Below are 13,383 nucleotides of genomic sequence, written 5' to 3'. Positions count from 1 at the left end.
TGCCAAAGGAAATGGCTACAAAAGCTGATGGAACAAAGTGGCTCATGAGGCAAAGGATTTCATAGCCAGAACTGGGTTGTGGTTGGGGACAAAGTGTGTGGAAAAACAGCAAAAGAGGGACAGGAATACCACTAACCACACCATGCGCAATCCTCTTTTTCCAAGGAAGAGCAACAGAAATGCTTTGTAGCTGGCAGCAGGAGAGAGGTGATATATAACAAATGTCTGCAAGTCCTGGGATTCTGCTCCCAAATATCACAAAAATCAGGGGTAAAATTCCTCTTTGTATCAAAGGAGTGGGACATTTGCTCTACTGGTTTGCTGTGACCACTGGGCTGTCTTGGAGACTTTTATTTCTCATGCTGCTTTTCATGGTCATTTTCTTTATCAGTTCCTCAGCCCAAGAAATAAACTTTGGAGGAGCAGAGACTCTTTTTCCTGTGTAAAACCTGCCATACAACAGGGGCTCTCTGGGATTATCCTCTTTCTCACTCATGGATGTTTTACTAGGGAGAAAAGGAGAAGTAGCTGATAGTTTGACCAGGTTTTCCAGATGCGCTGGATGAAGCATCACCCGGGTACAGATACACTGCTTAGCCAAGGAGTATTTCCCAGAAGTTTACTCCAATGTTTATTCCAGTTGAATGTCTTCTGTCATTCCCAAGAGCATCTCCTGAGGATCTCAGACTGCCCAGGCAAGGGTTATCCCTCTGCTATTTGCATGTGTACAGGGATGAAGTGAGAAGCGATGTTGGTAATGGAGGGGAAGGCAGAAGTTAGTCTGGATCTGGAAAATTGAAGGGCAAAAGATGTTCCTAGGAGACTGCAATCTCTCCTGGGTGCCAGAGGGGAAGTGAAGAATGGCTGCCCTGATCTCAGAGCTGGGACGCCTGCAGCTCCCCTGACTTTGAGTGGTGGAGGCTTTGGGTTGCATTAGCATGAGTTATTAGAGCAGGGAAACACATCCACCCTTTTGGTATTTGTCACTGTCAGCAGCTCTAACTCCTTTCTCTGACTTCAGAACAGACAGCTGCAGGCATTGAATTCCTAGGAGTATAAATCCCGCTTCATTCAGGTTTTTAGGCTCCTAGAAGGGAAAACACACCTCTGCACAGCAGGCCGGACCCACAAGGACTTCACACTGGGATCTCACACCCTTCACTTCCTAGCATACTACTCCTTACCAGCTAGTGGAAATCAAACCTGGCTTTCTGAACAGCCTGCCCAGGATTTCAGCACATAACAAGCATTCATTTTCAAAGCCACAGTCTGCACCCAAAGGGCCTTCTGGCAACTACTTCTTTGTCAGATGAAGCAGGGTTTACCTGATCCTACCGTGAACATGTTCCAGTCATCCCAACCACGCACACTGTCAGCTGCTGTGCAAACCACCAGCCTGGGAAATCAGGTGCCAAATTAGTCCTGCATCTGTGAAGAACCAAGCCCTACAGGGCAAGCTCCAACATCTGTTCTTGGCGCCCGTGCTGCTACAAGCTGCTTTGAAAACCTGCTTTACATTTTTAACCAATTGTTCCTCATTTCAGTTGAGGACAGGGCTGGAGCTGCACCCAGGAGGCTCCTCAGCAGCAGCAAGTTAATCCTGTAACTCATGTATATGTTGAATCCCTCAATTAAATCAGGCCAGGCTCTGTTCAAGCTTTCCTAATATCCACATCCTCTCCAGGCAGGACCATCCTCTCATTCAGCAAAGCGCCATGGGATACACAGGGTGGTGATAACCATCTCTCCTAAGCTGTTGTTTTCATCATAAGAAGTGAAGCCTTCGGAGCTAGATATATGCATCAGTTCAATAGCCGACATTGGATCCTCCCCTCTTGCCCCCAGGCTGTCCTGCTACTGTCTTTATCTAAACTGACAGATTTTCACACAGTTCTATTTTGACAGAATGGCTTTCCGTGGAACTCAGTTCCCTTGAAAATGTTTTATGCACTTCTAATCATGCCTTGTCTATTTTCAGCCCTAGATGAAAGCCAGAGAAAATGATGCAGAAAATGAAGAAATTTGAGGGGGGGTGGGAAGAAGTCACTTGAACACCACAGAACCCATGAAAAGCTTTGCGTTAAAAACCAGGCAAATGGCCATGCAAATGTTTATCTTATCCCATCTCTTCCTTTATTTGTATCAGTTGGGATGACAATTCCCCCTTCTTTTTTTCCCCATGAGAAACTACTTTATCTTCTAAATCCTGGCACAGGAAGCACTCACGTGGCCAGCAGGGAAGTAACAGCAGCAGAACTTTGCACCCCAGGTGTTGTAGTGAGCCAGGCAGCCCAAAGGTGCTCCTAAGAGCAGAGACCTTCAAACAGCTAACATGGCTTCAGGGCTACAAACTGGCCTGAAGAGATGCCAATGGGCTTTAGGGCAGCAAGGAAACCAAGCTACAGGAGGTGAAACTGCAATCAGTTATTTCCTGCCTTTCAAAGACAAAGATGAAGTAGTGGTGGAGCAAGGAGGAAGAGCGTAGACAGCAACCGCAACCAGCAATCTCCACTCTCCAAAGCCTTGGATAACACTAAGCTCCATTTGAGGCTTGTGACTGTTTTTCAAGGCTTTAGCATCATTTGAGCAGGCATCTGTCACTGTTACTCAGCATCACTGCAAACTGAGGAAATCATTTTAAAATGTGACCTCTGGTTTGGTGTAGCCTGGCAGGAGGAGAAAGCAGCCCTTCAGCCTAGCAAGGAGCAGCCCCATGGAAGCCCAGTGTTACGTGACAGCACTGTACATGCTCTACTGCTGTGCAAGAGGTCAGTTGCACCCTAAAGCTGGGGTAGCAGCTAGAGGAAGAAGCCAGAAGCAACCTCAGCCTTCAATGATCTCTGTAAAATCACAGGGAAGGATTTCCTAAGGCATACGACTGCATGAGTCACCTAAGGATACCAGAGTGCTTCACTCATCAAAGGGCCCTGAGATGGAACTAGCACTTAGACACATCTCAGGAGAGGGAAAGCCAAGCACAAACAGTGCCCGCAGCAGCCCGGATGCAGAGTTGACACCGCTGCCAGACAGCCCCTCTTGGTCTGCTGGCTTAGCCTGGCTCCTGCAGCTCCAGCCATCCTACAGCTAGGGCAGGATGTGCCCATGGGGGAGAGGAGCAAAGACTTTTTCTGTGGAGGAAGGTCAGAAGAGAATGTTTATGGTTGAGCTGCCTCAGGAGGGACCTGCCAGGTTAGTTGGAAGGGATGCTAAATATTCACCAAAGAAAGTGCAGATCTAGTCAGCCCACAGAGCAGCTCAAGCCAACTATACCCCGGACTCAATGCCACATCAGGCTGATAATCACATTGCATTTCCTTCATGATAAGAGTCAAGGACACGTCACCAAAATGCAGTGTCAGGCACTCAGCTCCAAGCCCCACATATTTTGGGGGGCAAGCTTAGGAAATGGATGCTGCAACCTTCCCACTATTCCCTCGCTTGTCTAGAAGATGACTAAACTTTGCATTTATCTTTTGGCTATTGCTTACATGTGTGTGAGTATCTAGGCCAAAGTGTCTTTGTTCGTCTGACGTATGTCAGGTTTCCTGAAGCTGCTAATAATTCAAATAAGTCCCAAAGTCAAATGTCTGTTCCAAACATCTATGGACTGATGCCAACTGACACTTAGTTTGAAAAAACACTACTCACATCTTCATCAGACAGACCAGGACAAGATTATGATCAGTTGTTTTCCCTCAGATGCATTTCTTCCGTGATGAATTAAATCAATCAGTTCACTTAGTCAATGAGACACAAGAAGACGTAGAGTACCAAGGCTACAGTGGGCAGGAGCACAGGCAGAGCCCGCTGTGCCCTGGGGATGGGCAGCACTGCACAAAGATCTCTGCCAGCCATTACTTCAAGAGCAGGTCCCCATGAGGGCCACCTTGGCAGACAGAGCCTGCTACCAGACCTTTGGAGAAGAAGAGCTAAGCAGATCCCAGGCATGAGAAGACAGAGCTCTCGTACACAAAGATGAGGGTTTTTCTTGTGCCTCAGTGCCCTTTTTAGGCTTTTAGGACTAACACCAGACACCAGCATAGAGGGTTTGTGAGATCTGCTAAGGGTGTAAATCTGATTTTACTGCAATGAACTCTTCTCAATGTACCCAAAGTATGGATATGGCCAGAGGGCTCACAACACCCTTTCCCTGCACTACAGATGATAAAACACTAAAATGGAGAGAATTTGATTGCCATCTGACAGCTCCTATTCCTCTGTCCTCAAGATGGTGATGTACAGCACCTCAGATCTTCTCACACCCGGTCCCAGCCTTCATGCATGTAATGTTGGTAAAAGGCTTAGGGAGCCTAGTATGGAGACATCTACAGAAGGACACCCAGGCAACCAAATCAATGCTACTAACATGGATAATAAAGGATCTGGATGGCCAGGATATTTTTCCACAGTTCTTACTGTATGCCAGGAAAGCACAGCTTTGATTTAGCTAATCTATTTTTCAAATAATGAAGCTCAGGATAAACAAGATGTCACTTCAGTATGTTAAAAGTGAAGATTATCGTTCTATTCTGGTATACTAAATATGAAACTAAGTGGCAAGAGCATAACCTGGTGACTCTACCCCCCATGTCATCCACAAGTTCAGGTGGTCTTGTAACAACTGTGTAAGTAAAATATAAGTTTCTATTCACAATGAAAGTTTAATTATCTTGTTTCCATCTGAAATATTCTCCATGGATGCAAATAACAGAGAACTACCCTAGGAAGAAAGAGAAAGATAAAGGGAAAAGGTTTTTCTCTATTCCTGCCTGTGCATTGAGTGTAGCTATTCAGCAATCTGTTTGTAGTGCATTTTTCTGTTCCCCTGCAGAGTTAGTCCTGGATATACACAAGAAATGGAGCTGCCATCCAGCTGAAATGTTGACCTATTGCAAACTGCTGTGGAATCAGAATGGGAAGATGAATATTTTGTGGCATGAAAGACTGAAAAAAATTTCCTGTACAGAAATGTCAAACAGAATGTGTTTGGTGGGAATGAAACAATCCAACCTGTTGGCTGTGACATTGCTCATTTTAAAGTATAACATCAAATTGATGTTTTAGAAAGACCAATACGTTTCATTCTGAAGCGCTACCTTGCAGCAGCAGTTTCCATTCTGCGTTTCCCAGATTTGTTTTTTTAAACAGCCAATTAATTGAAAGTTGCAGTTGTCACTGAAACATCTTCTTTTGACTTCAGCAGAGCTGGCCCTGCGAAACATGATGACCTGCTCCCGTCAGCTCACTTCTCTTGCTGATTCACTGTGTAAAAAGCCCATGTAGCAGTGGAAGAAAGAAAAAGAATTCCAAAATGTGGAAACCAACCCTTACTATTCTATGATTCTACAAGTGTAACTATGTGGTACTTGCAGTTACGTTCACCCCATGGTAAATACAACTGCAAGTACCGCATAGTTACGTATCAATGAGGGTGGTAAAACACTGGCACAGGTTGCTCAGAGAGGTGGTGGATGCCCCATCCCTGGAGGCATCTAAGGTCAGGCTGGATGTGGTTCTGAGCAACCTAATCTAGTTGAAGATGTCCCTGCTCATTACAAGGGGGTTAGACTAGATGAACTTTCAAGGTCCCTTCCAACCCAAATTATTCTGTGATTCTATTGTCTGAACTGACAAAGATTCAAGTAGCCATTGTTGATTTTACCACACTGTGGAGCAGATATTATTTTCCTGACTAAAGACAGGCACCCAACTGCATGCAAAAGAGATGCACATAATGACATGCTTCATTTGCACATACAAATGAGGGGCATTTTCAACAGCATCTCCAGGCTGGGCCTTTTATATGTGTAGCTACATGATTTGAATGTGTAACCATGAGGGTTAAGGATGTACAGTCAAGTGGAAGCAAGCACACCGTTGCCTATTAAATTATTTCATGGCACCCCTGAAGAAGTGAGTGATTGTTATCCTCCCTGTTTTATAGATGGAAATGCGAGAGAGCTGACTGACGTGCCCAAAATCACAACGGGAATCTGAAGCAAAAGCAGGTTTTGAGGCTGTGTCTTCAGGGTCTTGCTTCAGCAACTCCACTGCAAGGCACATGTGCTTGCTCCTGGCTCTAGCAGTTCCAAGAATATGCTTTTGAGAGCACCAATTCATGTGGCTTTTTCTCATCTCAGTGAGACTGGAAAAAGCAACATCCTCCTCACTAAATTCCCACTAGCTTAATGGGCAATCTAATACTGAGAGAATGCAAACTATGAAGTTCTAAATACCACTGCAATTCAGAGCACTTTGAAAGAAATAAGCCTGAAAGATGAGGGGAAATTACAGCTCTCTTTGCCTTTCTCTGATCAACGCAGATGAGCGGCGCGTGGCGTTCCTGAGCAGCAGTAAGTGCTCAGCACAGGAAGGCACACACAATAAGTGGTCCACCCTGTACTGTGGCTCCTGCACCAGTCCCTGCCCAGTGCCTCCATTGAGGTAAGGAGGACTTACCAGGGTTTAACTACATGGTATCTTAGGAAAGGGGCTGGCAGAACAGTTAATCCTTCAACTGAGCTTTAGCAAACTTAGGAAATCATCTTGAAGCTGCCCCAGAGCCTTCTCTCCAGCCAGCAGCATGAGGATACACAGCACGTCTTACCTGTGCCGTTGCTGCTGTGCCTTTGTTGCTGATACAAGGATTTAAGCTCAGGATGGGGAACTCTTGGGCTTCAGACTTGTGTGATTCCAGGCAGCTCTGCCTTTGCCTGATCATCCCAGTCTGATAGAGCGATTCCTCAGGAATCCTGTGGGAACAGCATGAAAACAACATCCCTACTGCCCCAGGCACATGGGTACTCAAAGGGAGACTCAGTGGGGGAAGGAGGGTGCAGGGGCACTATTTCACCTTCAGAAAATGAGAGTGGCAAGTTCTATTACAATGCTGAACCACTGAGAGCAGTACGTGGACCGGGACACTGCAGAAGCAGCACTCAGAGATGGATGGCTGGCCTTTATAAGAGGCAGAAATAAATAACACTGCACAAGGCAAACAGAGGAGCAAGGAATAGATTGTGAGCAGGCTGAAGGTCAGCCTTCAGCTCACAGAAGCGGGGAACTTTATATCAAACCGCCACAGAACCCTGGCATTCAATGTGAATGCTGCTGTGTAGTGCCATGCATGGCAAAAAAGCAAGTAAATGCTGTGATTCTGCACTCGGCCATTGCACCAGCGGGTCCTGGAGGTATCTCCAAAACTACTGCAGCCCTCCTGATGGAGGCTGGGGGAATGGATGCAATGGTTTCTGGAGTATTTTTGGTGACTAAAATAGATCTGTGCAAAAGCAACTGTGGAAGTGCATATTAAGGTCAGCATTAGGCTGAATACAGGTCACAAAAAAAATTCTTTTCACAACAGAATAGTCTTATCATGAAACAGTTTGAAAGGACTGGAAATCAGGTGCAAGCAAGAAACTTCACTACGAGGGTGCTGAGGCGCTGGCACAGGGTGCCCAGAGAAGCTGTGGCTGACCCCATCCTTGGCACTGTTCAAGGCCAGGTTGGACCTTAGGGGCTTGGAGCAACCTGGTCTAGTGGAAGATGTCCCTGCCCGTGGCAGGGGGTTGGAAATGGATGAGCTTTAAGGTCCCTTCCAACCCAAACCATTCCATGATTATGTATGGAAACAGCCCAACAGCTCTATGGTGGATTTTCCACCTTGGGATACTTTTGCAAGGGAAACTGTCTACTTCCCTGCACCACCTGTCCTGCAGCATGGACAGGAGGATACCTGAGGAAGCTCCAAGAACTAAGAGAAATAACTAGTGTTTTGCCCCTCACCAGCCTTACAACAAAGAGCCAAGGAATCTGTAACACTGCTTAGAGAAAGCAGGCTCACAAATGAACCATGTCACACTGTGAACGAGCTGCGTTTAAAGACAGCACAAAATTCACTGTGCACTTCTGTGAAGTCCAAAGGAGGAGGAGACTGTGTCTGGGGCAGGGGACTGGAGGTGCAGAGGAAAGCTCTGTGGGGGAGAAAGGACGGGGCATCCCACTGGCCTGCTAGAGACGGGTGAAGAACGCACATCCATACCGGAGTTCAGGATAAACATTTTCCAGGTACCACTTGAAGCTGTGGCATTTCAACCTCTTCCGCAGCTCCACTCTGCTCTGGATGCTGTGGGAAGAAAATACCATAGAGGTACAATGGAAATCATGAAGCTGAGACCCAATGCACCAAAAAGAAAGGCTGAGAGAAACCCAACAGATACTGCACAGACAGCAAACACAGGAGCACCAGCAGCTCTGTTTTCTTCTCTCTTCTGCTAGAGCTTGGGTGGTTGTTTTGATCTCAGTCTCTTTGGTGGCCTCACTTGGTAAAATGGCATGATGGCACACTGCCATTTTAACAAGGAGTCTAGAGTTTGGTGGATGAAAATGTTCATGGGAAAGTACAGCTGCTTAAAAATGGTTAGTAAAAAAAAGGATGCTATCTGCTATGTGCAAATGGCATTAATTTATTAATGCACTAGGAGATTAATATATTCTGTTTTAAGTTTATAGGACTACAGGAGGCCTTGATTTCCCAGAGTGCCTAAACACACCTTTAAGTCAGCAGAAGCTAATCTCATGGTGAAATATTTCTTTCTTTCATTAACCAGGGCATAACTTTTGCTGAGGGATCCTGCTGTATAGTGGCATTTTCCAAACTCCAGCTCCTCCCTGGGCCAGCCTCTACCTACAGAGATGTTCTGAGCTGGCATTTACAGAGCAGTGGGAAGCCTCCAGTACCTTCCCTTTGCATAGGCTATCTTCTCTACACCCTCATACATGTAGTAAGACAGGGCTGTTACTTCATTCAGTGCTGACAGATGGGGAGAGGATATGGATTCAGTGGAAATAGGTTAGTCACCAGGACTTCGATTTATTTAACCTGGAGATTGAAGAGTAGCCACAAGGAATTTGGGATTGAATTTGGAACCCCCTGTGGTCTAAAGGAAACTTCCTAAGGAAAAGAAGAGCATTTAAAATGAGAAATTAACACAAACCGTTTCGGTCCGCCTCACAGAGTGGTGTTTCTGACTGTACACAGAATGAATGGCAAACTCCCTCCTTCCCTGAGACCAGATGTACTTGTACCTGATACCAAGGGCAGGACTTAGGCAGAGGGGGATTTCCCCCACCTTGATTTGATTCACTCACTGGGATAAACTAGCACAGCATACAAACTAGCTCTTTATATGTTTCATTGCTGCGCTCATAGCATCTGCCTACCATTAGCATTTAATTGAGCGTTACTACAGAAACAACACAGGCGGGTTTCCGCAGCAGGGCAACGTCACTGGGAACACACACTGCAGAAGGCAGGGCACAGTGCACTAAACACTTACTTTCCATAAGGTCTGCCCTGGGCTGCAGGACGAGCAGCGTAATAGTACTGCTTGAATTCATCCATCCACACCTCCGCGGTGCGCTTGGTGTTCCTGAAGGAGGCAACAAAGGACGGTGAAACCAAGGAAGCCCCCAGGGTGATGGATTGACTGATCCATTCTGCTGTCCTCCCATCCTTCACCCAAGCCACCTTTGGGCCACCCCACCACCTAGTAGAGAAGGTATTCCTCTTCCCCATTACGCCAGGGACCAAACACAACAGGCCAAAACTTGCATGAAGAATTCACCATTTCAAACTGGATGCTTTGTAGCTGAAGCTTCTCGTAAGCATCATCTCCCAGGCAGGTGTGCCTGGGGTTATATCAGTGGCTGGGATGGAGCTCTGAAAAGTGTTGCAAAACTTGCCAAAGATTGAAAGCAAGTATTTCCTTTGCATCAATCCTGAAGGGACCCTCCTGCTTTGCGTTCCTGGATTTCACAGAGGCAAATCTCAGCGTTCAAAACTTAAACCATCCCAGCCATAGTGCTGTAGCATAAATGTCAGTCTTCCACATCAGCCAGGTTTCTGCAGAGGAATCTTCTGTTGGCTTCAGATGGCTTTAACTCTCCTTGCAAATGGCTTTGTTGCTCCATGCCTATCTGCCTACCCCTGCCTGGGTCAGAGGAGTCCTCCAAGCCCCTGCTCCAAGGCAGGCCAGGCTCCAAACTATGGTTACCACATTACTAAGCTGCAGTTGCCATGGGGCAGGCTCTGGATCCAACCAAGTCCCATGTGGCCAGAAAAGGGGTTAGTCTGCATGTTAAGCCAGTATATCACTGGAGCCTGAGCCATCTCTCACACAAAGGCTGTGTGGAAAAACATCAGTATCTGGCAGAAAGATACTTTTTGCTAACATCTCTGTTTAAACAGAGCTACCACATTACATCAGTTTGCCAGAAGCTGCTTCTCCTCTCAGTCTATATACTGTAAGATTAAGTTTTAAATTGACAGATACCATAAGGTTAATGAAATCCCAGCTCCTAATGCTAACAGATATGTATCTCCAGACTGCTTCTCAATCCCTTGCTGATTCATGGTGCTTCTTCCTCTATAAGGCCACTGCAGTAGTCTTAAGTGCTTTTGCTCAAGAGATGCCTAAATCACAGTGTCTATATCTGTACCTAACCTTTCCCAAACTACACGGTGTTTTTGTCTGGCTTCCTGATCTCATTGGGGTTTATAAGAAACATGGAGACAAATGCTGAGGCTGACACCCAGGCGTTGATTCAGACGTCCTCAAAGTCCCAGACACTGGTGCCTGAGGCGCAGCCAGAAGAACTGTACCCATTCAAGCTCCCCTTGCTCCTCCTGCAGGTGATGCAATGGAGATGCTACTTTTTCACTCAGGTTTGCAGCAATTCCATCGCTGGAGGTTTTGCCACATCCCAGCCTCTTCTGCAGGAGTCTTATTTCACTACTAAAAGCAAGAGCCTTCCCCTTGACTCTCAAATTTGTGCCCACCTCCTTGACAACAGCTGTGTCTTGTGCCCCTCATTGCCATCCTTTTGAAGCAAGACGATACAGGTCCCCTTCCTGCCCCACACACTATGTGGCTGGAAATCAAATATAGGTGTAGCTGAGAGGTGTAATTTGCACTCCCCTGGTTAATTGTCTCATGCAAAGCTGCAGAGAGCCCAGGTCAGCGTTAACCCTGCTGCAGGTGGCTGTCTTCACAAACATAGCTGAAACCCCACACTAAAAGGAATTCCTGGTGTGTAAACGCACACACATGCAGTTTAGCTGAAAACCAGCTCTGCATTAAATGCCCTGGTGTTTTCCTCTGTCATTTTACTTAACGGACAACGTTCAGCCTCATGCTCTAAAAGAGGAGGAAATCCATCCTGACTTCACTAGCTGCTCCCATCACCTTGCCCATGCCTATTCCCACTTCTGGACTGCCTCTTTTGTTGCCTCCTGTTTCCAGGAGCCTAGCTCAGCTCATTTCAGCTGGCTGTTTCAGTACCAACTCAGTTTATGTTCCTGTGTTTGTGCATGGGATCCCTTCAGCTGGGATGCCCTGGCAGTTGTTTGGTGTCCCTGCCAGCAACCTGCAGCCCAATGCTGACCTAAGGGTCCAATCCATTTGCTGTTATGGTAGCTAGCGCTCAGAGATATGCTGTGGCCATCTCTCCATCTCTGTGCTGGTGAAAGGTACCACAGCAGTGTCCTGTTTCTGTCATGTTATCAACACTAGAAATCCCAAGGGTGAGTCGTACTGACTTGCATTTCTTTTGGCTCTGGGGATTCCTGCCCGGGGATACTGTGAAGTTTTCCAAGCAGATTTTCCTCAGTGTCTTGTCTGCTCCGTGCTCCCCACAAGGCAGCACCTTATTCTGTTTCCCCACAAGACAAAGCAAGCACACTTACTTAATGTATGTATTGGCATTTCCCTCTGGAAAGACGTATGGATGTTTCTTCCGGAAGACGTGCCCGACGCGGCTGCAGGGGATGATTTCGAGGCTCCCTCCACACATCCACACACGGAAAGAGATTTCTACAAAAGAAGCAGCTTCAGAATCCATCCTTACTGTCCCAGAGAAGGCTGGATCCTGGCATCACCTCTCACTTCATCCTCTGCCACATTAAATCGGGGTAAATCAATTACCAAAGGGGTTTTCTCAGGCACAACTGCCTTAAAAGTGCATTTCAAAGCTTCTTGCGAGCTGTTTGAAGTCAGTGCACTTAAAACTTGCCTGTAGCACACGTGCCATCACAATAACAAAAGTGAGATAGTAAATAGGTCCCTTTTCATGCAGCCCACTCATATCGCAGCATCATCTTGCCAGTTTTGCGCTCCCCTCATTGCTTCTGCAGTGCCTTTTTCAGTCATTTCCCTCCAAAGAGCTGTCAAGTTCACCAGGAGAGGCCATGAATTCTGTTTATTAAAGACTACAATAGTCATTATCTTTATGAATCTACCATTGATTGTGCAAAATGAACAGAGAGCTGTGCATCCATCACCTGTCCTAAAATGAGCAAGAGCTTACCCTGCCCAGCACGTACTTCTGGACCACGAGTGATGATGTTGTGCCAACAAGGCAGATACCTTAACAAAGGCTGATGGTGGGAGCGATTACCCCAAAAATCTGGATACGCTGTCAGTACAGGAAATGCCTCCTAGCTCCTGAAAGCCACTCTCTGGCTATTCCACGTGAACTTCTCAAGGCAAATAAGCCTGTGGCACAATTGACACCAGAAGTTATGGGGCTCTTGGCAGGGAGCTGGATGAAATCCTAGCTGGTGAGGTAGGACTGGTGAGCAGAATGGCTGATCTAATGGGTCCATCTGGTCCTAACACCTGTGAAGCTATGAATCCACAGCTATATTGTCAGACAGCCATGCTTAGACAGAACCACCGTGGAAAAGTAATGAAGTTAAAAAGAAAAGGCTTCTGCAGTTCTTTGCATCCTACTTTATCATCTGTTGACAGCGTAAAGCTGTATGTAGCGTGTACCTACTCTAAAGCTACAAATACTTTTTCACTTCCCACACAGATACAGTCAGACAGGAGGACACCCCTTGTCTTTATCAGCTTGTGCTCTCAGCTGTCACCTCACATATGCCAGCACAAGGATGGCTTGTTCCCAGGTCGGATGCTGACAAGACAAACGCTTGTGGCGGTAATGCCATTTGCGCAGCACAGACAGCGCTTCTGCTTCTCCAACACAGGCACTGCTGGCCCACAGAGATGCCACCCCTCCAAAAACAGCTCACAGCTTCAGGGAGCAAAGGACAGTTGTAGCCTGCACCTCCAGAGCCTCCTCAGCGGGCATGGCTCTACCACAAGGTACACACTGCTGCAGAGCGGATGGAAGCAGGAGGATGGCATGGCCTTGATGTACGGGTCTCACATTCAAGGCTTGAGCCCATCTCCAACAGCTGGCTCTGGCAGAAGGGTCCAGCAAAGGCTGTGGTGGGAAAGCACAGCAGGGAGAAGTAATTCTTCCCCTTCACTGCTGTGTTTACAGGCAAGAGTCGCAACAGCAGCTGGAGCCTCACCACTT

The 13,383-nt window shown here is 46.8% G+C and overlaps 1 protein-coding gene across 1 annotated transcript in view; it reads right to left on the bottom strand.

Annotated features, from left to right (window-relative positions):
- The window catches only part of GALNT14 (polypeptide N-acetylgalactosaminyltransferase 14), a 92,314-nt gene that overhangs the window by 1,296 nt on the left and 77,635 nt on the right, over positions 1-13,383 (bottom strand). The window contains exons 10-13 of the mRNA XM_057400051.1: positions 11,747-11,873; positions 9,339-9,431; positions 8,042-8,125; positions 6,608-6,752 (exon numbers count right to left, since the gene is read on the bottom strand). Of these exons, the coding sequence (XP_057256034.1) occupies positions 6,608-6,752; positions 8,042-8,125; positions 9,339-9,431; positions 11,747-11,873 (449 nt within the window). The remainder of the gene's footprint in view (positions 1-6,607; positions 6,753-8,041; positions 8,126-9,338; positions 9,432-11,746; positions 11,874-13,383) is intronic.

This window comes from Pezoporus wallicus, unplaced genomic scaffold (genome assembly GCF_028554395.1).
Source record: "Pezoporus wallicus isolate ANWC-B61680 ecotype Strahan unplaced genomic scaffold, APGP_CSIRO_Pwel_v1 contig_7339, whole genome shotgun sequence".
NCBI lineage: Eukaryota > Metazoa > Chordata > Aves > Psittaciformes > Psittacidae > Pezoporus > Pezoporus wallicus.
Note: the sequence above shows the minus strand (reverse complement) of the source record. Positions and strands in the feature narration are given on the sequence as shown.